This window comes from Mesoplodon mirus (genome assembly GCF_964341445.2).
Source record: "Mesoplodon mirus genome assembly, chromosome: 15".
Lineage (NCBI taxonomy): Eukaryota > Metazoa > Chordata > Mammalia > Artiodactyla > Ziphiidae > Mesoplodon > Mesoplodon mirus.
Window position 1 is genome coordinate 84108717 of NC_138991.1, and position 27525 is coordinate 84136241.

Consider the following 27525-nt stretch of genomic DNA (forward strand, 5'->3'; position numbering starts at 1 on the left):
TTGCGAACAACGGTATTAAAAATTCCCTCAAGTGAGAAGAAGACCTAGAGCCCATAAATCCTTCTTGACAGCGCTTCAAACAACCGAGTCACTGCGGCTGAAAGGTCTTAATTAGCGACGGTTACGTAACCCTGCCCTTCTGGGAGAGGCCTGGCTTAGGCTCTGAGCTGCCACCGGTCTGCAGAAAGGTGGAGGCCCATGTGTCCAGAGCCGGGTTCAGTCTTCACCAGGATCCTGGCTGGAAGCTGTGGCCTCCTGCTCCTGGGAGTAAGGCCTCCAGGGACGCTTTCTCCCCAGATAATTAGCAATTGAAGTGCTGTTCTTTCCAAGCCTCTAACTGCAGGCCTTTAAGAGGCCTGGTGAAGTGACCGGTGTTATGCTTTTTTGTGATTTTCGTTGCTCAAAAAAACATCCATTTTCACCAGATAATTCCCCCAGCACCGATCCCAGTGTGTCCTCGGTCTTAAGTTGGATACAGCGTTAGCTCACTGGATACTGGCTCAATTCTCACAGCCAAGGACAAGGAGCTCTGTGGTGAAGCACCCAGCACTCGAGGGCACCTAACAACCAGGTTATGTGAAAGGAAAACCACAGGAGTGGTTTCAGATACAGGAGTCTTTTTCCTTATGGAAAACTGTTTGCAATCTAAAACAAGGGCCATTTCTGGGAGCTGAGAACGGATTTCTTGGAGAGTGGCGAGCAGGGGGCACTGCAGGGTAGAGTGGTCCCGTCAGGGTGCTGCCCACGGGGTGCACCTGGGCTGGGAGAGACTGATGTCTGTCAACTTTTCACAGTAGTAAACCATTGTTTACAGCCACTCAAAAATTTACAACTGTTGAAATGACGTTTGAAAACTATACGTGTGCATTACATACATTGCTAAGCGAAAAAAGGCAATCCGAAAAGGCTACATACTTTAGGAGTCCAACTATATGACATTCTGAGAAAGGCAAAACTGAAGACAGAAAAAGATCCGTGGTTGTCAGGGGTGGGGAGGGAGGGATGAATAGATGGAACACAGGGGATTTCTAGGGCAAGGAAACGATTCTGTGTGATACTGTAATGGCGGACACATGTCATTTTACATTTGTCCAAGCCCATAGAATGTCCAACACCAAGAGTAAATCCTGAAGCAAACTATGGATTCTGGGTGATAAACAGGCATCAGAATAGGTTCATCAACGGTAACAGAATTACCATCTGGAGGCGATGCTGACGGCAAGGGACACTGTGGGAAGGCCAGCGGGAGACGGGAAATCTCTGTACCCGCTGTTCAAGTTTGCTGTAAACCTAAAATTCCTCTAAAGTCTATTTAAAAAGTGAAACTATACACAGACTTGTTCTGTAAACCTCCTGAATCCATCACTATTTTGCACTTTCTACAATATATAGTATCTGCGGCCAGGGGGTGCTGGGAGTGGCTAAGCCACGCCTTCCCTGACGCCCACTGGTCCAGCTTGTCAAGCTGAGCTTTACTTTAGCTGCAAGTTGCTTCGCATCAGTGAGTCGTTGTTGTTGTTGTTCAGTGTGTGTGGGTATTTTTTTCAATGAATTTGGTTAGTATTTTCACCTAGTCCTATATACAAGGCATGTGTGATTATGCTTACGATTATTTTCTGGTATTAAGTGCTCCCCGATAAAACATGAATGATTTAAAATCTGTTCTCCCTCATTCCCTTCCTTTCATCTTCGATAGTGATGTAAACTCAGCAAGATCTGATTCTTGATGAAATTTCAAAATGAATCATTTTTTAGAAATTTAAAAACATGTTTAAAAATAATAACCTACAGAAGACATGGAAAATGGACTTGAGGACATGGGGTGGGAGGGCGAAGCTAGGGTGAAGTGAGAGTAGCATCGACATATAGACACTACTGAACGTAAAATAGCTGGTGGGAAGCAGCCGCACAGCACAGGGAGATCAGCTCGGTGCTTTGCGATGATCTAGAGGGGTGGGATAGGGAGGGCGGGAGGGAGACGCAAGAGGGAGGGGATATGGGGACATGTGTATGCATATGGCTGATTCGCTTTGTTGTGCAACAGAAACTAACACGTATTGTGAAGCAATTATACTCCAATAAAGATATCTTAAAAGAAAAAAAAAGATTCCTTGGTGCTCAACTATAGAATCTGAAGAAAAGAAAGCAAATACGTGAAAGTACATGGTACTGGTCTTGGCAAGGGTGGCCATCATGGCTTAGTAAGTAACGAAGCAGAGAATGAATGGGTCCATCCGAATTCCAAGCGGCTGCTTCCCACGGAAGAAGAGGAATCAGAGAAGGATGCAAGGGTATGCTTCCCAGGGGGCTTTGGAAGGCCGTGAGGGTCACTGGCCACAGAGGTGACAGCCAGTGATGAAGGAGGAAGGGCAGAGAAAGTGGTGTGGCAGGGAGGTAGGGAACTGTGTGTGTGCATGTGTGCATGTGTGTGTGTGTGTACATGTGTGTGTGTGAGGAGAGAGAGGGAAAGAGAATGGTTTTTGGCAGCTGCAGATAGTGAAAAAAATCTGATAAAGAGAGAGTCTAAAGAGGATTCTAGGAAGATTTTTGTATGGTATACCTTGTCAATCCCATGAGCCACTTTTTCTCATCTTTAAGATTATCCTTTAAGAACTTGGTGTCAGATACACACTACTGTATATAAAACAGATAAACAACAAGGACCTACTATATAGCACAGGGAACTATATTCTATATATGGGTAATAACCCATAATGGAAAAGAGTCTGAAAAAGATTATCTGTATATGTGTATATATATGTGTATATATATGCATAACTGAATCAGTTTGCTATACATCTGAAACTAACACAGCATTGTAAATCAGCCATACTTCAAATTAAAAAAAAGGAAAAAAAAATAACCTACTTAATTAAATCAACTCATTAGGACTACAGGGCTTTACAGCTTCAAATAATTTACTTTTTGAAATATTTTGGATAAGAGATTACACAACTTATATATGTCATGTGTATTTCAGAATTTTAATCCTTTAATTAAATAAAAAAGGAATGTATCAATATTGCTTACTGTATGCATTTTTTTTGGATTTTCCAACCCGATTTATTTGAAAACTTTCTTAAGAATTTGTTCAACCAAAACTTTTTGAAAAGTTCATTTCTGAAGTTACTACATACATACATATAGTCCACTTTATTGTACTTGATATTTAAATATGTAAATATTTATTAAAGTTATTTAGGTCAATATTATTAATACTATTTTATATTTATAAAGACATATTTTCTCACCTTAATGAACAACTTTTTGATTAAAGGAACATCATCAGGTATACCAAGTCAGAATAGTAGAAACATTTTCTAATCAGGGACTATAACGAGGCTGATCTAGAATTCAGACTTGTGTATTCCAATAATCTCCTTCTTCGGCCTAAATGTAGTATTTGATGGAAGCAAAGATACCAGGAAAATTATGCCAGCACCTTTCCCCAAAACATCACTCTTACACAAAAATATTAGAACTGGGAAAATTGTCTGTAGGTACAAAGTAAGAATGACAAGTATTTATGAGTCTGGTTACAACTGTACCAGTCTGAATACAAGAAGCTAGTTACAAAGTGCTGCATTTAATAGCTAAAGCCAAACTCCTCCTGCAATTGCAGAATCACTCACATTGCCAGGCTGTGTAGAAACTGTCAGCAATGAGTCTGAGACCAATGGAGCACAGGAAACAGGCAAGGTACCACTTCTGAAGAACACGGTTAGAAGCTGCATGGATGACATGTCAGATGACCCGGAGACACACTCATTCTGGAAGATTATGAAATCAGAAAAGCTTCCATTGCCGACTGATGGGTACTGATGTTAGTAACTGCACTTGATATGTAGTAGTAGTTTGACTGCCTCAAAAGAAATGCGTACAACATTATGTTTCAAAAACATATGTGCATTAGACTGAGTGCCCTGGAAACAGACTCTGGCCATGAAGAGTTTTCTGTATAAGCTTTATGGGTGCTCCGTAGACACACTGCCAAGGGAGAGAAGAGGCCAGGGCTGGGCAGAAGGAGAGGCTTCCAGTGATGTCTCATTGATCCCACAGGGAGTTCCAGAGCAGGGATGCCCCTTCGAGTTGTCCTAAACTGAGGCCAAGGGACGGGACTTTTCTGTGCCCACAGCAACCAGCCATTGGTCACAGACTGACCCATGGGAGGGGGTCCCCTTGGGAGGGACACGTCCCCTTGGCAGTAGCAGTGCCCAGGAGTGCCACAGCTCTGAGCCTCAACAGACCAGGTGTTGGCGCTGGGGATGGGTGTGTCACCTAGAGGAACTGTTCTGGACGGGGGCACCACAGTGTACCCCATACCAGACAGGCTGCTAAGGATGAAATCGTCAAAGCTAAATGGACACTGGGAATAAACAAGATACTAGATAACAAATTTATAAGTTTTGTATACCAATGCTGACAGAAAGGTATAAAGACTTGGGTTGGAAGAATTAATATTGCTAAAGTGGTCATACTACCCAAAGCAATTTACCAATTTAATGTGATCCTTATCAAATTACCCATGACATTTTTCACAGAGCTAGAACAAATAATCCTGAAATTTATATGGAGCCACAAAAGACCCAGAAGTGCCAAAGCAATCCTGAGGAAAAAGAACAAAGCAGGAGGCATAATCCTCCCAGACTTCAGACAATACTACAAAGCTACAGTAATCAAAATAGCATGGTACTGGCATAAAACCAGACATATGGATCAATGGAACAGAACAGACAGCCTAGAAATATACCTACACACCTATGGTCAATTAATTTTCAACAAAGGAGGCAAGAATATACAATGGAGAAAAGCTGGACAGTCTCATGTAGATCAATGAAATTAGAACACTCCCTAATACCATACACAAAATTAAACTCAAAATGGCTTAGAGACCTAAACATAAGACATGACACCATAAAACTCCTAGAAGAGAACATAGGTGAAACATTTGTGCACATAAATTGTAGTAATATTTTCTTCGATTAGTCTCCCAAGTCAAAAGAAATAAAAGCAGAAATAAACAAATGGGACCTAATAAACCCATAAGCTTTTTTTTTTTTTTTTTGAGCAGAGGAAGGTTTATTGCAGGGCCACGCAAGGTGCAGGGTCACGCAACGAGATGGGTGGCTCATACTCCAAAAAACCCCAAACTCCAAACCCATAAGCTTTTGCACAGCAAAGGAAACCATAAACAGAATGAAAAGACAACCTATGGAGAGAAAATATTCACAAATGATGCAGCCAACAAAGGTTTAATTTCCAAAATATATAAACAGCTCATGCAACTCAATATCAAAAAACCACAAACAATCCAATCAAAAAATGGGCAGAAGACCTAAATAGGCATTTCTCCAAAGAAGTCATGTAGATGGCCAACAGGCACATGAAAAGATGCTCAACATCACTAATTGTTAGAGAAATGCAAATCAAACTACAATGAGGTATCACCTCAAACCAGTCAGAATGGCCATCATGAAAGTCTACAAATAAATCAATGCTGGAGAGGGTGTGGAGAAAAGGGAACCCTCTACACTGTTGGTGAGAATGTATATTGGTGCAGCCACTGTGGAAAACAGTCTGGAGATTCCTTAAAAACCTAAAAATAGAATTACCATATGATCTAGCAATCTCATTCCTGGGCATATATCCCGAAAAGAAGAAAACACTAATTCAAAAAGATACAGGCACCCCAATGTTCACTGCAGCAGTATTCACAATAGCCAAGACAGAAGCAACCTAAGTGTCCATCGATGGACAAAGAAGTTGTGGTACATATACACAATGGAATACTACTCAGCCATAAAAATGAATGAAATAACGCCACTTGTAGCAACATGGATGCACCCAGAAATCATCATATTAAGTAAATCAGACAGAGAAAGACAAATATCATATGATATTACTCACATGTGGAATCTAAAACATAATACAAGTCAACTTCTTTACAAAACAGAAACAGACTCACAGACATAGAAAACAAACTTATGGTTACCAAAGGGGAAAGGCGGGGAGGAGGGATAAATTAGGAGTTTGGGATTAACAGAAACACCCCACTACACATAAAATTGATAAACAGCAAGTATTTAATGTATAGCACAGGGAACTATGTTTAATACAGGTATCCTGCAATAACCTATAAGAGAAAAGAATCTGAAGCTGTACACCTGAAGCTAACACAACACTGTAAATCAATTATAGTTACATTAAAAAATGCAAAGGATAAAAAAAAGACTTTATGGCAAAATTCAATCTGAAAGCCTGAGATTGAAGAAATCCATTGTTTTATTCACAGAGAAGTTCTCATCTGTAAGGGGTAGCCCGTACACCTGAGCTCCTCATTAAATGACGTTATCAGGAGGTCAATCTAACAGAGTCCAAGACACTGTAGTTCCACCTGTTTTTCGCTTTGTGAAAGAAATGGAATCAGAACACCACTTTGACAAAAGAATTTCTTTTGAGGGGTTCCAGCTGCTGCTGTACATCAGTCAGTACTCACTGGCCTGCAATGGAAGTGTTGATTTAATGATCTGAACTGGGTCTGTCTCTGGATCATCTGCCAGGCCAACCATTTATCTTCTAACAGTATTATTCATAAATGGAACTTTCCTATTTCCGATTTCAGTTTCAAATTGAAGTCTACAAGAGTTTTTGCAAGAGTCTGTGAACTGAACAAAGCATTACTATTTCATTGTTGTTAGTGTTTTTAGTGAATGGGTCTCACTTTGAAGGTTTGTTGAAGGAAAAGTTACTGGTACCAAAAATGGCCATTAAGTGACATTTTCAGCACCTGAATGGACACAACAGAGAACTCCCCAGACCTTGTGACTGTATACGAACATGTATGTGTAAAATGGATGAATTCAAAGCAAAACTTCAACTTCCTTACAGGGTTAAAAATTGTTCACTAGTGACATATAATCAGTTTTATAATTCTAAAGGAATCAGTGTTTGAACTCTAAAGAAAAATTATTAAGACTGGCAGCAGTTATCTGTGTAGATATACAGAAATGCCTATTATTTTTAAATACTTGATATGAAAAACATTTGATCAGATTCCAAATCTATTCACATTATCACAAAAACCGTCTGACATTACATTGGTCAAAGGAATAAAAGGAAGAACTGTTAACTTAAAGAAACACCACCCTTAAAGTATAATGTAAAGAGGCTGAATTATCTACATTCTGGTTAATGGCAAGAAAGAAGTTTCTCTCAACTGTGGAAAACGCAATAAATAATCTTCAGGCATTTGTGACCACCCGTGCAAATACTTTCTTGTCAATGGTTACTTTCAAATATTTGAAGAGGTTATCATGAAAAGTCTTGATGGTATCTGAATGGGACCATCTCAAGAATAAAACCAGACAGTGAGTAAGTTATGTTCACCCATCAAGGTCAAGTTTCTCACTAAAAATTTTGAGATTTTGATTGGAAAGTTTTATACACATCCAGTATGTCATAGCTTCCCTAGCATTCTCCTAAGATGACTAATGAGGCTTTTAACATATATACTGTTATGAATCCATGGACTGAAATGTATTTGGAACACTTCAATTCATTGCAGTTATTATTACTGATTTTCACATCATCCCACCTTTAACGAGGGGGAGCCTCTTCAAGGTGGCACAGGAGTCTTCCTGACAAGCCCTCACTAGTGTTTGATAAGCTTCTTTACTTTCTGGAATTATATATTATATTATATATTATTTGTTGCCTGTCCCTGACTTGGAATCATCCATTTACCCGAGAAAGCCTGTTTATTCTGGGGGGTTACTGGGAAGCTCAGTACTACTAGGTGGGTTCTTATTTCCAGGCCTTTTGACGAGAAATTCTTTTTTTCTTTGAAGATAAAATCATCGTCCTGCCAATTCCAATTTAGGGCTTCAGCTTTGCCCAAAATCTCAGTTCCTAACGTCCACATAATCCTTATTCGCTTTATGTCACAACACTCATACGATTGCACCTTAAAAAACCAAACCCAGCACTACCCTTACCAGCATGACTGCTGAAAACAGCTTTTGACCGTTTTCTTTTTCCTCCAGCTTTTGATTTTGGTTTTGTGCTAGGGATTGTCAATCAAACTGTCATGTTTTAAAGTTACTGGAAATAGTTACTTTCCGTTTGGCTAAGTCACCAATTCAAAATACCGCTCTGATCATTCGTTTCATTTTGCCTTCAGTGTTTTAGAATTTCTTTTATAAATGTTTTAAAATAATTTAGTAACATCTTATGGAAAAATCTGAATGAACTTTTTGGCCAGCCCAATGTTTACATGGTTTCAAAGTCAATGAGAAGCCTAATTTCTATTTCTGTACCCTCCTTCTCCTGTAGGTGTACTTCCAGGACCCTGAGGTCCTGGGGTTCACCAACCTGTCCTTGCGGGAGCCCACCTGCCACTCCTCCGACAGGCAGCCACTCAGCTGCTGCCCGCACAGCTTCTTAGACACCTTCCCTGCTGTTTAGTCAACTTGAGCCCTGGCCGTACGCCGTAAAGGGACTTTCCTTACGCGGAACTGAAACACTTCCTTCCACAATTGCTGCCTATTGATGCCTGTCTGTCTCCTTGCCCACAGAGCTGTTAGACTAAATGAAAATCACAAAAATATCCAGCTGGGCTTTGCTCCCATGGGCCAAGTAAACACCCCGCTTCTCTCCCGTTTCCCACATGACATGATTGACAGAGCAGTGCCCCTGCTGGTCATCCCCTGAGGCCCTGATTTCTCACCATCCCTCAGGGCGGCATCCAGCCCAACCAGGATTCTGTGGCATTATGATCTGCCTTGATTTGGAAGTGTGTCACCTACAAGATGACGGTCAACGCTCTCCCTGGATCTGTGCTCAACTCACCTCCCTGACTCTTTTTATGATAACTGTTGGCAAGTCCTGTCTTCCCTCCCTCTGTCACATGGCTGGTTGTGTGTATGTAAATGCAGCGTCTGGCTTATCCCTTTTATGTTTCAGCCTGATTTCAGCCATCAATCTAACACAGCAGTTTATTTTTATTTCTGATTCGGGGACAGAATATCTGAATGGCCCGTCTCAGCTGTGACACCTGCATGTTTGATGGGCATGTCCTCTCCATCCCCTCCAAGTCACTGACAGAAGTGCTGACCAAGAAAAGCCCAGAAGAGTGAGGGGTTTTGCCACTGGAGTCACCCTCACAGCGGTGCTCCATCAAGTGAATGACACTCTTCGGGCAAAGCTGAGCCCGTGGAGTCCATCTAATTACTTTATCATCCAATCCACATTCCCCATCTTGGCCACGGGGTGCTGACTGAGTCAATAAATGAATGAATGAACGAGTGGAAATCAAGCCACAGAACGAATATACTATATGGATCCATTGACTCGGTAACCCTCCCCCAAAAGGAAATGAGGTTGGTAGCATGTGGCCCCTTCTGAGTGACCAAAGGTCACTCCTAGTGGCTCTTTTCCACCTTTTCTTCCAGGAACGTCTACTGTTATTTACAGTGCACAGAATTTGAGACTCTGCCAGGCCAGCACTTTTCCTGAACCAGTCTCTGCAGCTGAAAAGAGAGACACCAGTGGTTTTCATGTTTGTTCTTTCATTCAAGTACTCAAACAATATCACGCAGATTACGTAAAGCTTATTTGCAGGATCCCCCAGTAAATTCTAGTTGATCATTAAAATTCATCTTCTCTGTAATCTACGTAAACGGCAGAAACAGTTTAATGTAACAGTTAATTGAAAGAAACCTACACTGACCACGGAGCTACCTGGTGTTTGGGAGAGTCACAACAAGCCAAATAAAATTAATAAGCTGAGGCTGTGATGTGCCAGCAGGGAATTCACAACGTCTCATGGGACAGGTGGGCATGGCCTCTGTAGTAGGAAAGTGATTGACTTCTGCTTCCTGCTTGTTCCCCGTACCAACGGGTGCAAACCCAACCTAAAGATGCTGACGGCCCGCTGATAATGCTGTAAAGTTAGCTGAATTTAGCACAGAACGAAATTACAGAGAAAATTTCTATATGCTAACATGCTCAGCTGTATCTCCCTGAGATACCTTATCTACCTTATCTGTTACAGAAAAATTGTGGAATCTCAGTGTCCTACACAATAGCAGTTCATCTCTCATCGCCCTACAGGGCAACGTCAGTTTTCCTGGTTGTGAGTAGCCTGGCATGTGAGCATTCAGGGCACCCCCCTTGCTTAGAAGAGCATCTCCTCACTTCTGCTCATATTCCATTCACTGGGAACAGAGCTGCTGGCAGGACAGCTGCTCCCAGCAATGTCCACACCACAGAAGGGAGCGTGGGTCCTCAGGTCTTCACCACAACCACACACCCTGATTTTCCTTATCCTAAAAGCATATGATTGCTAGTGTCAGGGACTGAAGTATCTACCCAGAATTCACAGGCATCTCCCTCTCCAGGTGACCCCACAGAATTAAATGCCTTTCAGAGAGGGGAGAAGCAGATCATTACATGGAAAAATCACGGGCTACACTTTGCTGTGGAGACGAATATATTACAATTTGCGCGTTGGGCATTATTGTTAATTCCAGATCGTTGTAGGTTACGGCTGAGTTCTTGTATTGTGATGGTTCTTGCGGTTTTGATACACGTAAATGTCCTAACTGCATTAAACATTCCTAACACATTATTAGGATAACAAATCTTGGACAAAGCAGCTCAAGAATCTTTTTTTAATGGCCGGCATAAGAAAATATCTTAACACCTAAAAGGTTTTGTGTGTCCTTTTCTGAACTTATTTTGCCCAATTCTTCATGCGCCAGGCATTGAGGAGAAAGCATTTGGGACCAGCTTTTAGGCTGGGGAGGTACAATGTGTGGGGCAAGGCAAGCAGGGACCCGGCTCTCCTTCTAAGACAGGCAGAAGACTCGGGGGAGAAGGCCAGGCATCGTGCTGCATGCGGAGATTCAATGGGTGCAGTGTTGGAAACTGAAATAGGAACAGCAAGGGTCTGTCTGTAATCAGACAGCTATTTACATTCTGTTTATTTACGCATCAGGCATTGTGCTTGGATTTAGGGATACAGATATAAATAAGACAAATCAGACGCAGCCCCTGCCCTTGAAGCGTTCACAGGCTTGGAGGGAAGCCCAGGCCGTAATGTGCTGGTCACAGTAATTTAAGATGGGTTTGATCGTTCCTTGTATCTTCCAGCAGCAGCTGAAGGGCAAGTCTTACCCTGGAAACCCCTTCTCTCCCATGAGGTCGTCTGCACAGATACAGGTGCTGGACTCAGCCTCCTCCAGCCCCCGAATCTCAGCTCTGTGCCCAGGCCTGTCACCCCTGCCCAAAGCCCCACTCAGGCCCCTGTTTGGTCTTTCAGTGTTGGTTTTAGCAGTATCTCCCTTGGGAAGCCTTCTTCAGCCCTGACCCTGATGTGTCCTACAGGCCAGTAGAAGCCTGTTCTGAAAGGGATTCAAGATCAGCTGAACCAAACATCCTGTATGGCTTAAATTCAGTGTTTTTCAAAACTGCAGGTTAGAAATGCATTAGCAGCAGCCCAGGAAGTCAATTTAGTGATCACAGCCTGCATCTGTTAAAGGAGGAGAGTGTGAAACAGAATGGAATAGACTAGAAAGTATTACAGAACATCACACACTGTCAGGGCGCCTATTGTTCTACGAGCCTTTTGTTTCAGGTGTGTGTGTGTGTGTGTGTGTGTGTGTGTGTGTGTGTGTGTGTGTGTGTGTGTGTGTGTGTGTGTGTGTGTGTGTGTGTGTGTGTGTCCTGGGTGTCCAGGTAAAACAGACTTTTTTTTTTTTTTTTTTTTTTGCGGTGCACGGGCCTCTCACCGCTGTGGCCTCTCCCGCTGCGGAGCACAGGCTCCCAACGCGCAGGCCCAGCGGCCACGGCCCACGGGCCCAGCCGCTCCACGGCACGCGGGATCCTCCCGGACCGGGGCACGAACCCGCGCCGCCTGCATCGGCAGGCGGACTCTCAACCACTGCGCCACCAGGGAAGCCCAAACAGACTTCTTATTGTGGATGGCATTAAAATATGTCCACGAGCTACAGCAAACCCACTTGCCATGTGAACATAAGCACCAAAAATCTGGAAGTAATTTATGTCCATGTTTGGTATATGCAGAATGAAAAGCAAAAGCATACATTCTAGCATTTTCCAGCCTTTTCGAGCTGTGTGACCTTTGGAAAGTTAGTTACCTCTCTGAGCTTCCGTTTTTTTCTCTGTGAAATAGGAACAGTGGTGCCCTTCTCATGTGATGGCCGGGGGATGACTGACAAAATGATAATGAGTATTAAGTGGAGAGCGCAGCACAGCGAAACTGGCAGAGAGTGGCGTCCCCTAAATGCTCGTTTCCTATCCTTTCCTTTCCTGAAAGTTCTAACATGCCAGATGAAGCCCATACCTAATGGAACGTCCCATATCACTCTGTTCAGTTCCTACTTAGTGTTTTAGGCAATGCTGGGAGATTCTCAACATTATCCTGTTCTGTAGGCGCAGCTTGAGGTCTAGAAATTCTTAAGGGTTGCACAAATCTTTTGTGCAATGTCATTTATGCCACACTGAGAATTTCCCAAGAGGAGATAAGAACGGAGCTTGCAAACGGAGTGTTCATTTATAATCCTTACTTTAGAAAACCTTGCAAAGCCCAAGTGAACATTTAAGGGCTTTTACTAATGTTTTAGAAATATGGATAACCAAGTGTTTTTTTCCATTTCTCTTTAAATATGAAATATTTCTCTTTCATTAGAAGGTAATGTTCTGAAACCAGAATAAATCATTACAGCACAAAAATACCTGTTATGAGAAGAAAAATGATAAAGAAATAAAACCAGAAAAAATTAAAACCTTGGCATGCTCAAAAATGATGATTTATAGTATAATTTGTCTTTGGACCCTTTCTAGAAAAACCAATATCTGCATCGTAATGGATACATTTAAGGAAGGGATAGGAGTTTGCTAACCTCACTGGCTTATTTTAGGATGGAACCATCACCTATTACATCCATATCCTAACAGTATGTAGGATTCCACACTGAGGCTCACCTCAGGCCTCTGTGGTCACCTTACTTCTTCATGTGTCTTTCACCATTAGTCGAACAATTTTTAACAGTAACTCACTGGAACCAAACACTGCATCAGCATCAAATCTGAACCACTCATTGCTTCAGATGACTACAGTGCTTTTCCTCCCATACAAGATGATTAGAAAGTTGCTGAAGTAGACATTGCCAATAAGAAAAATGCTTGTAATTACACTGTGCGTTTACTCATGCGGAACTGAGACTCTATGGCTTTTTCTACTCGAAACTAAAAGCATATTCATTTCTGGAAGGATTTTGAAGGAAATTCTCGAGTAAACTTAAGTTGTTTTCCATTCATTTTGGGTAATCACAATGGAAATTTGACAAGTGGGTTCCCCGTATTGTGGAACTTTAGGCCACGGCCACTGTGACGAACGAACCACGCCCAGTGTTCCCCTGACCCCGCCCGGAAACTTCGCGTGGCTGGAGCTGTATTAGAGTTTTGCTGCTCCATGTGTAAATTAATCTCTCGCATTTTAAAATTCTTCTCTAGAGCAGAGAAGGTCACGAGGCCCTGCTGATAAAATCTATCAAGCGGGATTGGCAGGCAAGCTCATGGCGGGTGGGGGATGAGGGGGGATTTGAGAAGTCCGGAGGTGAGGAAGTTTGTGTTAGATAATCGCTGCGTGTCCGAACCTTAAAGGACGAAAGCAGACAAACCAGACGTTTTTATTGTATCTTAATAATGGATGGGACTGAAGAGAAACCCGGGGTGTGTGACAGGTGGAGCAGTGGGTTCAAATCACTTCAGGGATCAAGGTCACGCTCAGCTGAACTCAAGGGAGGAATAACTCACTTATCTTCCTTTAGGAGCTTCCTGGAAGAAGATGCCTCTGAGACCAAGCCCATGTGGTCCAGGAGCACGAGGCCACTGCGTCTCCTGGGCAGCAGCCTTCCCGTCCCCGCGTTCCTGCCGCTGTGTGCCTGCACCCGGGCCGACCCTGCATTATTTATAGGTTCTCTTTGCGAGTGACGCCCCCCTAATGGCAGGGGGGGCCGCACTCGCTCTCCTGGCCTTCCCACACCTTCTCGGGAGGAGCGTTATGAAAGTCAAGCTAAGTGACATCTCATGTCGCCTGATGGATCGAGCTTGCCACGCGGCTAACGGGAGAGGGACGATGAGGCTGGCCGGACGGCAGTCTCGCTCTTCCCAAGGCCCAGTACTTCCTGCTCCTCCACGGTCTCCTGATTGACTCCAGAATTACGTCTATATACATTCCAATAATCTCCCAAATTAGGCTGACAATTAATCTTATGAGTTATTTTTTTCTCCTTAATGTACAAGCATTTTAATGATTCCCTTCTCAGCTCCAAGGGCCAACTCAGCCCCCAGGCTTTCTCAGCAATGGCTGCTAACAGCACTGGGACACACAAGGTGCTGGGAAGGGTCCCCGGTGGCAAATCCACGTGTTCGGCTGTTGGCCGAGCAGACCCGCCGAGCTTAGGGCTGAGGCTGAGGGGTCCGGAGGGGCTGTGGGTTTGCAGTTTCTGCTAATTCCAATGTGGGTGATTATGAAGGATCATGAGACGCTCTTCATGCAGCAGCCATGAGATAGGTTGTCCCATAATTTTGTATCTAGAAAGTGTAAATACATCCTCTGGGTTTGACTCCCCAGCAGGAGTCACCATACAAAGTGGGGCAGAAACTGCCAGCTGCCCTCCACTTTCCCCTCCCCCTTGCTTCCTTCCTAATGGACAGAAATGTACCCACAGCTGAAAGACCCCTTCCAGGCTCTCTGGCACAGAGACAGTCCATGAATTGTAAGCATACGTCTGCGGCAGATGGGACTTCTAAGAAAGCTCTTCAGAGGTGGGCACACTTGATTACTAGGCCACAAGGCACACCCCATGCCTTCCTCCTACTAGGATGTGGACGTGATAGCTGGCATCGCAGTAGTCAGCTTGTAACCATGAGGCAAACGCTAATGATGGCAAAGCAAAAAGAAGGAACCTGACTCTCTGGTGACCATATGACCCTGTAGAGCCCACTGCCCACTCTTTTGGTATGAGAGAGATAAAAACACACTTCCACCTCAGTTAAGCTACTGTTCTCTTGGGTCTGTTTCTAGCAGCTGGACTCCATTCCTAACCAAATCAGACGGCTACACTTACTTCCCTGGTGCAGTCCCAGTAAAGCCCCTTCTCAGGGGTGCCTTCCCACCAATGGCATACTCCTCAGAGCATCTCAGTGGGAAAGCCTTTACAGCACGTTAGTAATGTCTATCTTGTGGGCAAACGGGGAGTGACTGCCTGTGAATGAGGCCAGATTCTGTTCTAGTTCTTGATCTTGTCTCACAAATGTCAGTCTTTGCTCCCGGGCGGGGCTGCAAGCCCGCAGGTTTGACAACGAGACAGGTATCTCCTCCACTCTCCTTGCCCTGGCCCATCGCACAACCTTGAGCACACAGTAGGTGCTCACATCAATTCCTGAATGTGTGTTCTCGATTTTACTACTAGCAGAGAGAATAACCCCAAATTTCTTTCTGTACAACTACCAGTACAGAAACATTCAAATACCACAGTAGATACTGGTCATTGTCACGGTGGAAGGAGGAATACAGACAACAACACGGGTGTTTGTATCATAGCTCAGCGTTTTCAAAGCCTTTTCACATGCATTGCCTTGTTTTCGCTTCACAACTGCCCTTAAAGCAGTCAGTCCAGGTAGACGCGTCACAACTTTACAAATGAAAACAGCAGAGGCTCAGAAAAGTTATTGTGTTTCTTGAAGGCAGATAAGGAGTAAATAGTAAGAATCAGGCCTTACAGACTCCAGGAAAGGGCCGTTTCTGGGGCCACGTGTACAGCAAGGGGTGTGTGCGCGAGCTTGCGTGCATGTGTTTGCGCGCGCGTGTGCAGTGCGTGTGCCTGTGTGTGCGCGTGCCTATGCGTGTGTGCATGTGCGTGTGTGCATGTGCCTATGTGTGCGCCTGTGTGTGTGTGTGCGTGTGCAGACATCTCACAAGCGCCCCAGCCTCATCTCCGTCTCCCTAAGTTCCTCAAGGCCCCTCGCTGGTGCCGTTTTCTTCCCAACGTACCACCTTCTAGTCAGAGGGCTCCTCACCCGGCTTTACCAAGTCATTTGCTCCAGAGCCAGGCCAGCCGCACGTCCCCCCGCGCTTGCCCCTTTTCTTGCCGACCTTGTGTCTAAAGCTCTCCTCTGACTGTCCTGTCCTGGGCAGCAGCGCGGATTCAAGGACAGAGTTAACGTGCTTTTGCTCCCTGTTGTTGAGCTGTGGGTGCCTGGAAGGCTCACAAGGAGCATGGACGATGAGCCCCACGCGAGCACACCCGTGTCCCGTGGGAGCCCCGCGCGAGCGTGGGTCCTGCTGACAGCAGAGGCTGTTGACGGCGCCCAGAAAACAGAGCTCTTGACTCAGAAGACCCAGCGTTAGCGCTACTCTCCGCCTTGTGTTAGCTGAGCGACCTCAGACCAGCTCAATTCGAGCAAAACGTGTCCTGTCCTATGCCATAAACTGCAAGCAAGCTGAGGGAGGGGCTGGCCCCGGTCCTACCGGGCAGGTCGCTTGGGGGAGGGCTCGCGGGGCCCCCTGCAGTCTGGGTGGGGTTCCGGGGGCACTGCAGAGGGAAGGCGTGTGGAGCTGCTCTGAAAACCATGAAGCAGCACCCGAACACACCCCTCGCCCCTCTCACGGCCAGCGCCAGAGATGGGGGAATTCATCACTTCACAGCCACACTGTCGCTCTTTTGTCTCTGGAGCTGCCGCCTCATCCTCAGCTCCCCTCCGCCTCGCCCGCACCCACCGACAGGCCCCTCTTCTAATACGGCGCTTTGATCATGTCACCCACAGCCCTAAACCTTCCACGGGTCCCCAGGGCAGACTCTCCAGCCTCCCAGCCCTTCTCCATCCAGCGGAGCCTGCGGCAGCACAGAATGCAAACGCGCCGGTACCCGAGGGAGCAGTCACAGTGAACAGCCGTGGGGATCACTAACAGCAATATCTGCCATTTTAAGTGTTTCCAAATTTATTGTTATTTTATGAAATAGACTAATTAAAGCAAGCATGAACTGTGCAGGGTTTCAGCTATTTTCATTTTTCAATGAGTGATCAAGAATCACCCGCAGATAAACAGCCCCTTCCCGGTCGTCCTGCATGTTAAATATTTCTCCTAGTCACTGTGAATGCAGAGGTGACGGCGCTTAATTTATAAAGGGGGATATATGGACGCACGGATGACAACAGATAGCCGATCAATAAGGGACGGTAGTAACAGCATGTAATATCAAGGAACATTAGGTCCCAGGCATGATTTGGGGAGAGAAGTGGGCAGTTAGAAACCTTATGGTTTGAAAAAGGTTAAGGCCTGGTAGCGATAAAAACGCCTAAGCAAATAAAATCACACCTGTGAGTCAGGAGAGGGTAAAGTTGCTGAACGAAAAAGGGTTTCAGATTATGTGGGAAAACTGCTTCCCTGGGCAAGGCTCTGGGCTGCTCTGGGGCCCACCTGGTTGTGTTGAGAGAGGGTCTATTTGTTACTGCTAAGAGCTTTGAAAGTGAAATGCAGACATGGAGGAGGTTTCTGAGTGCCCAGCCCTTCCTGGCGCCGAGACGCGGATCCTCCAGAAAAACAGTGGAAATAACTGAAAATAACAGGGTTGGGTCTTAGCACATAAACGTAAGACCCACTGGCTTTATGACATTCTGCCTGGTCATTTTTGGGGGGTGAGTGTGGGGAAGAGTTTTTATTGATTTAGTAAATTGTTTGCTTGTGTAACTGAAAGAGTAAACCAAAGCGGGGGTGGGGGGGTGGGGTGGGGGAGTGGGAGTGGGGGGTGGGTGGGATGGAGAGCACCAAGTTGCAAATTCCATCACTAGTAATTGTATGACATCAATAAAAGCAAAATACTAAATACTCATCCTCTTTGAAAAACACTCACAGTTTCACACAGGACGCCACAGCCAGCTTCACTGCAAAATATACTGTTATTCCATTTAGGAAAAGCCAATCCCACAGACCTTGTACAGAATAAGTTGACTAGTTAAAGGATGTGTGTAGATACATCCTGTCCTTAGTAACCAGAAAAAAGCAGTTAGAATCCTATCTGTTTCCCTTCTGTGGTTTTGTTATAGTTTCGGAATAGACAGAGAGATTAAATTAAATATGTGATCACTCTCCTTCTAACTACTCCCTAGAGGACTGGACGCTATTTTTATTCCGAACATGCTCCAGTTGAACTTTGCAAATCCTGCTCCCCAGTGAAGATTCTGCAGCCTCGGGGGAAAGCAAGCTTACCTCCTTGTAAGGTGTACTCGGTCACGGCCCTGCTGAAGACGCCCAGGCCGGCCCCATTGTAGGCGGCCACCTGTATCTCATATTGTGTCCAGATGATGAGCTCCGTCACCAGGCAGTAGCTGACCTCGGGGCTGGTGATGTTCCTCTGCTGGTACTCTCCGGGCAGGCCAGCCAGGCGGTACCTGCGGTGGACCCAGGGGAGATGACTTGAGCAAGGAACTGGGTTTACCTGAGGTCACTCCACACGGTTAGAGGAAAGCGGAAGTAAAAACAAGAGTAAAGCCAAGAGGTCAGCCCCAGACGACACCGCTTCTACTTCAACCGCTAAAAAGGTGTAACCTAATCTCACAGTGATTATAAGCTCTGGGCCAACAGAACTGACATTTCAACTATGCTAGGGTTCAGGGAAGATGCTCGCTTTTGAAGTGCCAGTTGTCCAGGGAGTTCAGTGACTTAAGGCCCCAAATTCCAGACGTGATTTCTAGCGGGGTGTGGCTATACATCCGTCTGAGCGACCCCCTCCTCCTGTGACTGAGATGAGGGAGGGAAGGAGGTGAGCAGTACGCGGCCTCTCGGTGTCCCTGGGCTGAGCTCCCCGCTGGGCTTGCTCACGAAGTCCCGCAGTCGGAATGAGTGCTTTCCAAAGGCATTCACCCTCCTAAAATGCTAGGCCAGCGCTAAGTATGACAAATGGCTTTTTAGGGGACCTGTAAGAGTGTGGTGTGTAGGCTCTTTAGTGGACTAAAGGCAGAGGTTTAAAGTTGTATTTATTTAAAACAGTGACATACACGGCTCTGGACACAGAAAACGTATTAGCTAGGACATTGCTATTTGTACAATGAAAGGACCGCTGTAGTGTTGTTTTGAGTAGCGAAAGTTTTCCACAATTGCATGTGTAGAAGTGAATCAGTTGCCCTGGGTGAACCGAGGGGCATGCGCAGTGGGCGTAACTTCCTCGGTCATCGGGCAGCTTCCAAAAGCACGGATTTCTATCCACGAGCTGGTTCTTGCCTCAGGAAGACGTGGCTTTGATGCTCCGTGGGGGAGGGAAGAGATGGAGGAGAATACGAACCCAGAGCGGCGGGAGGAGGAGACCGTCCACTCTCCACAGCGGGCTGGGGTCTCCAGGCCCCTCCTGGACACTGAGCAAGCCTGCGGGGTCCCGCTCAGTCATCTGCGCCATCCCCAGGGGCGCAGCGTCTGGATGCAGGCGGCCCAGCACACCAGCAAGGCTGCCACCCTCGGAGGAGAGAAGGAGCCCCGAAGTTCAGGCCTGGGACGGAAACAGCCCTCCCACAAGAACAATGGCTGGACAGGCAACCCGTGAAAATCAGGATTTCCTGAGACTGGTCTTTTGTCCCTTCCTGCTACAGGCCACGTGTACGCGGTGAGGACTGCGGAGAGGAAGCAGAAACGCTGGAGAGCCGGCCAGCCGTGAAGAGCATGAAGGCCCAAGGCCTCCCCGACTCCCGCCTGAAAGGAGCCGCAGGACGCGGGCCCCGCGGTGGCCCTGGCGACGGTCAGCGGTGCTCTGCGACGGGCCAACGTGGAAGTTAACGTACCAAAACCCCATTTGTGCTTCACCGTCCATCAGCTTCCGATCCTACTCAACCGGCGCTCCTTTTCTGAACTACCTGCACCAAGTGTAGGTGCCATCCACAGCATGTTAAGTTCATCCATGTGACAGGACGGTCTGTCTTCCAAGCAGGGGACAACAGGGGGAAGGCTTGGTGTGGAATAACCCGCGTACCAGATATTTCCCATCTACGAAACATACACTTTTAAAATAAATGGCACTGAGACAATTAGACGGCCATTTTGAAACAGGTACATATTGGCTTCACACCCACACCAGACCCCACAGTAACCTGGCACGTGACTGGTGCCCAGGAGCATGGGTAACCAACATGGCACAAGCTGGGCACGGCTGCTGAAGAGCTCACTCCACTATCTGGTAAACATTCCAGGGAAAAGCAAAGCAATCAGCTCAGAAGACATAGGTTGGGAAGAAGACAACGTGCTGGGTGGCCTCAAGAAAATTCTTAAGGTCCCTGAGCCTTGCTTCCCTCCTCCCTAAACTGACAGAATCATGACGGCATCTCACAGGCTTGTTGTAAGAATAAAATGAAACAGTGGGTGCACAGGAGGTGTGACGGTGTAAAGCACCCCCTAAACACTTCTCTTTTGGAAACACTGCTCTTGTAGGAAGAATCCTAAGAGAGGACACCGAGTTCTGAGAAGCCAAGCCTGCTGCACACCTTCTCCCAGGCCCGTCTGTATGGGGTTGTGTGTGACATGCTGCAGAATCCACATCTTGGAGACGGCAGCTCTCCCTTGGAGGCAGGCAGCTTGGTCCACTCTGACCACCGGCTCAGGGTGCTTTTGTAACATTCACGGGATGTCTGGGAAGGTCATAATTAATAACAGAAGTGCAGGGCATTGTCCTCTGACTGGCCGGATACGTTGCCCGGGAGACCGTCTCAGAGAGAACGAGATGATTTTTTACGTGGAAATAAACAGGAGAATGTTTTTAAAGGACGTAACCCCCATGCTGCTCTCAAAGCAACACCCTGCCCATTATTATAAATATTTTATTACTGAGCACACACTCTAACTAATTCTTATGGCCAGAGCCACAGCAGTGATTTATTTCCATTTTGTTCTTCCGTGGATCGCGCTGTTTATCTGACACGGAGACTTGTGCCCCAGAGGGTACACACTTGCAAACGGAGCTGATTTGCAGATGGGAGGATTATTCGGAAATGTGTCCAAGCAAAGTCGCTTTGGCCCGGGTCTTCAATTGCTGAAAACTTGGATGTTCACAGGCCTTGGGTAGCGCGCCCTCCTCTTAGGGTTTTCTTGATTTCAGCCCCTGCAAACACAGATGCCCTCTTTTCCAGAGCTCGGCTCTACTGACACCATCACAGAAAATCCTTTTAACACTCGTAATCCCGCAAAATAGAGAAATGTGCAGTCCCTGATGGGGCCTCGCGACATCAGAGAGATTTCGTTATTAAACTCCGTGCCCCGGGCCTGGTTCTGTGGGCTGACTTTTAAAGTGCTTACTTGGCAGCCGGAGCCCAAGGAAACTTTTCCTCCATGTGCTCAAAAAGAGACAGAGGCGGCCTGGATGACAAGCCTGGGAAGGAAGGGCTGGTCCAGGAGGGGAGGCCAATTATTTTCGTTAGTTGATAAGCACGGAACAAGGGTGACAGCTGGGGTGAGCAGGGAGGGGCAGGAACGTGACAGAAAACCCCAGCCTCTAGCAGGGGGAAGCGCCAGGCTGCTTTCCCCAGGGAAATGGGATTGTCTGGAAGCATCCACAGGACCAGAGTCCACAGGCGCCCCCTGCCCGCAGGGGACAGATCCGTGGTGTCCCCTTTGAAACGGGGAAGGACGGCCAGGGGCGCAGAGACCAAGGGGGCCCTGAGTGCTGGTCAGTCCTCCAGCCCCCGTGCACCCCTGGGGATGGCCGCACTTGAACCTCTTCAGGCAGATAATGATCTGGCTTGTGTTCAGAGGATGATTCATATGCTCGAGGAAAAACTCCAAAAGAGCGGTGGAATGGTTGTGACAGGTAAATATTACACGCATAAAGATAAACATGTATGAAACCATGAGTGGGTGATTACATAAATACACAGGGAATGAGCTACCTCCCATATGCAAAGACACGGAGTTAAAGAAGCAACTCTTTCATAATTTCTTACATTGATCTAAGAGGCTATAATTCTCCACTTAAGACCTCTGTTAACCCGGTATTTTCTGATCACACTTTTACAAAGGGCACGGGCTGGGCATCTGGAGGACGGTAATGACGGACACCCACGGTCCCTGCCCCGTAAGGCTGGTAACAGATACGGCCACAGCTGCACGGTCCATTAGAAGAGGTTTAATGGTTATCCTTTTAATACTGCTTTACTTTTTTCTTTCTACTTGTGTCAACGAACCACTCAAATGATCACTTTTGCTGCAATCTTAAAACTAGCAGTAGTTTTGGCAAAGCAGGTTCCTTCTGTCAACATAGCCAGTGCTGGTACGGTTCACTCAATGTGCTCAGAAGCCTAACGCCCCTCCCCACGGGGGCAGAGACAGCAAACCGGCCACTCTTGGGCCACATCCGTTCTGTGGCTGTGAGGGTCTGGCCTGCCCTGTGTTTCAAAATATGTTGATTTCATTCCCAATTTTTAAAAATTGTGAGAATGTGTGTAAAAAGCTGGATTTTAACATTTCTTTGAAACGGGAAAACCTGGCAATTCTAAACAACGTACTGGCGTGGTAAAAACTGGCTTATAATTATATCAACCGCATTATTACTAATTAAAAATTGTTATACTTAATAACGCATGCCCCTGGTGAAAACTTAAGAGTGAAAGGATTTACAATGAATAAGCACACCTTGCCCTCAACCCATAATATTCCCCTCCATTCTTCTGCCAAAATGCGATCCCTGATAGCGGTTTCTTGCATGTGCGCGTCACGGCTGGACTGCAGAGCCTGTCCGCTGAGGCTGCCCACAGGCGCCTGTTCTCACTGGTCGGCCGCCGTCTCCACCAGTCCCTAGAGTCTCACTGCTGGCCTGAGTCTCTCGATTACTGTTGGGCTCCTACAGACATTTGAGTTTGCGACCTGAGCAAAACAGACACTTGACTCTCTATAAGGACAGTCTAAAAATGGCCAACCACTGGCTACTTGCCTGAGGATGTACCCACGCAGCACCCCGTTGTGCTCTGTTTCCGGGGGCGGCTGCCACTGGACCATGATGGACTGATTGGTGCGCCCACTGGCCACTATATTTTTCGGGGGAGCACTGGGTGGCTCTTCAGGGAGCATCAACCTAAAGAAAAGAAGTCAGGGAGGGGAAGAGAGGTCAGCCCCAGGAGCGAAGGGTCCTCGTTTGTATTCTCTATCTTGCTGAATCTTGAGCCTAAGTATTTACTCAAATCGAGCAATGAATAAAGCAAAACGCACAGCTGATCAAACCGAAAGGATGTGCATGAAATAGTTACAAAAAATCAACATAATAGAAAATCAGTTCAGCAAGCAACAAGAAAGACGTGGGAGGTGACCTTATTGACGTGGGAGGTGACCTTACTCTGTTTGAACGGCCCGTGGTACCTCCGCTCTTTGAAGGATCACAGGTGTGAGTGGGGCAGCTCACAGGCCGCAGTCCGAGGCTCCTTCCCCATTGTTTCCTTCGGCTCTTTCAATATGTCTCATATCAAACTCCCACATTTTGAAAAAGGTCATTTAGATCTCTCAACTCTTCTACAGCACAAGCCCATTAAGAGCTCAGGTTGGCTTGGGAGGGCACATTGAAACAGGATGAAGCCCTTTCCCCACATCACATCTGAACAGGCTTGAAAGCAGCCGCCTGGCCTGGGGAGGTGGGGTTGGTGCGGGGGACAGCACCAGGACCACCAGGGAAACGCCAGAGCTCACTTGGCTTCCTGCCAATGCCTGCTCAGTGTTTACCTGTCAAGACAGTGGCACCAGCTCCCACCTTGCTGGCGGCCAGGTACACAAAGGGCATGGAAACACCGCAAGCTCTTAATCTCATGCATACAGAGGGCGGTGCGGTTGGGAATGATTTATGTTGGCACAGCCAGAGCACCACAGAAGCCTAAGAAACTCCCCCTGGCAATTAAGGACCCCCTGGCTAGGCCGGCGAGCCACTGTGCTTCCTCTCTGCTTCCCCCAATGTGACTAAGGGGTGGTGGCGGATGGCCTAACTCGATGCTTCCATGGCTCCCCGTGCCTCTCCAAGGGGTGCGTGTCACACACCTGCTCGTCTCTGCGCTGTACTGGCCCTTGCCCACTTGGTTCACGGCGCACACCCTGAATTGATAGGTACGAGCCGGGGTCAGGCCACGCACGGTGACGCCTGTCATCTCGGGGCCAACGTGTGTCAGATGCACTTTCCACGGAGAGTCTGAAAGAGCGAGCAAAACAGGGTCAAGCCTCTCCAAGCACATGTCTGCGTGACGATAAGTGAATGCAAGGTGCGTTCCCATAGATCAGCTCATTTGCTGACCAGGCAGGTGGAGTGGATGGCTCCACTGAACAGGTGGGCAAACCGAGGCTCGTGGTCCCGTGGGGAGCAACCAGCGAGCCCGGCTTGGAACTCGGGGTCCCCACACCGGGTCCAGCGCGCCTCCTGCTAACCCCGTGCTGTTGTCAGCAAGTAAAGGGAGTTTCTGGTTCAACCTGCATGTGGCAGTTTAAATGGAGCCCAATATCCCTCATTCCTGTGTTCAATATGCAACGGGAAGAAGGCCTCTGTCAGCTCACATGGCAGATTGCAGGTTTGTCTCCCAGAAAAGGATGCTGCACATGTCACCAAATGATAAATAAAACCTATAGTCATTAACATTTTAATAAAAGAGGAAATGAGCATGATAAAGACAGATGGGCTGTGCATTCTGCAACCCATCTGCGTGGCAACTCATTACACTGCCACACCCCTGAGCGGCTCTGGCTGGAGAGACAGGGAATGAAATTCACAGTGAGTTTAGAATATCTTTGCTCCCAGCTTTGCGGCAGGCGTGGAAGAGTGACTCTGTCAGCCAAGCGGGCTCTTGCCTGCAAGGCTTCAGAAGGTTCTGTCGGCTCCTACACTTTAGTGGGACTTTCTCTATAGAGTTTAAACAGGCTTTTTGGCCCAGTCATTCCGTGCAGGGATGCCCTGGGATGAACAAGTGCCCTCTGTCAGTTCCACTCAGAATTGCTGTGACCCTGGACTACATTTTCAAGTTATCAGTGAAGCGAAACGTAGGTGCTGGGGACTGACCCGTAGGAAATCAAGCTGCCTTTCTTATTTCTTGGAAGTGGTGCTAAGCATTTGAACATATAACAGCCAAAAGGCGATGCAACCCAAGTGTCCATCGATAGGTGAATGGACAAACAGAATGTGGTCCATCCATACAACAAAATATTATTCAGCCTTGAAAAGAAAAGAAATTCTGACACCTGCTCCAACATGGATGAACCCTGAGGACATGATGCTGAGTGAAATAAGCCAGTCCTCGAAGGACAGATAATGTAATATAATTCCACTTAAATGAGACACCTAGGGAACAGATGTATATGTATAACTGATTCACTTTGTTATAAAGCAGAAACTAATAAAAAAAAAACCCAAAAAACAAAAAAACAAAAAAAACACAATCATATACTTAAAAAAAAAAATGAGACACCTGGAGTACACTGGGGGCTGGTTGGGGGGGACTGGAGTTAGTGTTGAATGGGGGCAGAGTTTCAGTTTTGCGAGATGAAAAGACTTCTGGAGATGACGGTGGTGATGGCTGCACAACAGCGTGATTGTACTTAACACTACCGAACTGTACGCGCCAAAGTGGGTGAGATGGAAAATTTCATGCTATGTGTATTTTACCACAATTAAAAAGTTTAAGTGCTGGGAATTGCACATAACACAAGGGGGATAACACATGACTCCTGAGACCGATGAGTATGAAACAAGGGAAGGGCGCCGATGCATCTGGCGTAGGCCCGGCTCCGGCAGAGACTCTGCCGGGCGTTCCTGTTTTCACCCCAGGCCCCCTCTCCGCCCTGCCCACCCTGCCTGTGCACTGGAGGGCCTGCCTGGCAGGGAGGGCTCTCCCCTACTCACTGGAGGTTGCCCCAGACTGTCTGCATTCTTCTCCCCAAGGTCCCTGCTCTTCTCACAGCGCAGCCCTGCACAATCTCTCCGCCCGGCTCTGGGCTCCCCTTGCCCCTGTGACCACGGGTGACCCCGGCTCTGCCGCTCCCCCTCGTGAACTCCCCCTCGATTATTCTAAGTCAGGAGTGCTGCCTGCTGCTGCGGGGGCCCTGCCACACGCACTGAAGAGAACACGTCTTCCATCCCTCTCTTCCTGCAGATTACAGGGTCTGTAGGCGTACACTGCTCACCTGCTCAGTCAGGTACAGAGTGAACCGTGGCAATTTCAGAAAGAGGCAAAGTCAGGAGGACAGTGGTCGAGCCCGTGGACTGAAATGTTTAATCGCACAGGAAAGGGGCAGAGAAGCGCCCCGGACGCCTCCTTCCCACTCAAACTCAGCCCCACGCGATTCCCTGACTCTCAGCCGTTTGTTCACGCAGAGTGTAAACAGCTCCTGAAAGTGTAGCCTGAGTAGTAGGAGCTGCTGCCCAGTTCGATTCGACAACAGGGCCTATTAATCTGCTCTAGACCCTGGGGCTCTGCTCAGTTCTCTGGTTGTATCTATAGGATTTTTTACTTATTCTTTTTCCTCTCCTACTAGAAGATAAAAGATCTGGCAGGAAGAGAGATTAAACTGAAAACTAATACAAATGAACCCAATCCATGTCATGGGCACTCTGATTTGTACTAAAAAAAAAAAAAAAAAAAAGTGGTTTAGGAAGGTTTTGCTCATTAACAGGCTTTGGAATTGCAGACTTGCTGAGAAGTGTTAAAATTTAAATAGCGAGTCTGTTCCTGACAGTCAACAGGCAAAATCCCTTTAAAAGATTCTTCTCCCAGTCCTCACAAAAGAGTATTACAAGATGCTTGTCTTAGGGCTGGACTGTAGAAGGATCTTTTGATAAAGGAACCCATCCCATAAAAGTTTCAATAGCTTTTTTGCACCCCTTCGGGGATGCCCCTTGCTCCTCTAATCTAGAAGTCTAAAGGAATTTTAGTCTTCCCCGGCCAGGCTATTAAACAAACCTCTGCTCCACAGACGGGCATCACTAATCTTTCTCTTGGTTCAGGCGCCCAGAAACCACGAGGCGCTAATCACCCCTCCACTCTGTCTGTTGGTTAAAAAGCTGGTGGCTTTCAATCTTCCCAAATGTACTGGAAGCTTTTTTTGATTAAAAAAAAAAAGAGCATCACCATTTTCTCAATTAAAGGTACTTGAGGAAGGAAAATGCTTTCCAAAGAAAATTTTCTTAATTGCCAAAAGAACCATTATTATTATTAATACCTAACATTTGTGCAGCTGTTTGAAGTCTGGAAGCGCTTTCACATCTGTAACCACACGAGTCCTCTTGGGAAGGAGGTATTATCTCTCCTCTTAACAGACGGAGAAATCAAGACTCAGGAAGTTTAAGTAACTTCTCCCAAGCCTTACGGGCTGTCACTGCCTAGGCTCCTGGATGGTCCAGCATCACTGAGAAAAGAGCAGCCGGGCCTCCAGTGTTGCCCTGTGAGACGAGGTACAGGATATCCAGAAGCACCCGGGAAGTGCTGACACTCACGCACACC

General features: G+C 46.6%; 1 protein-coding gene across 1 annotated transcript in view; it reads right to left on the minus strand.

Moving 5' to 3' along the window:
• The window catches only part of SDK1 (sidekick cell adhesion molecule 1), a gene marked incomplete at its 5' end in the record, with an annotated part of 846211 nt that overhangs the window by 161625 nt on the left and 657061 nt on the right, over positions 1 to 27525 (minus strand). The window contains 3 exons of the mRNA XM_082645911.1: positions 18299 to 18480; positions 22995 to 23135; positions 24083 to 24230. Coding sequence (XP_082502037.1) covers positions 18299 to 18480; positions 22995 to 23135; positions 24083 to 24230 — 471 coding nt within the window. The remainder of the gene's footprint in view (positions 1 to 18298; positions 18481 to 22994; positions 23136 to 24082; positions 24231 to 27525) is intronic.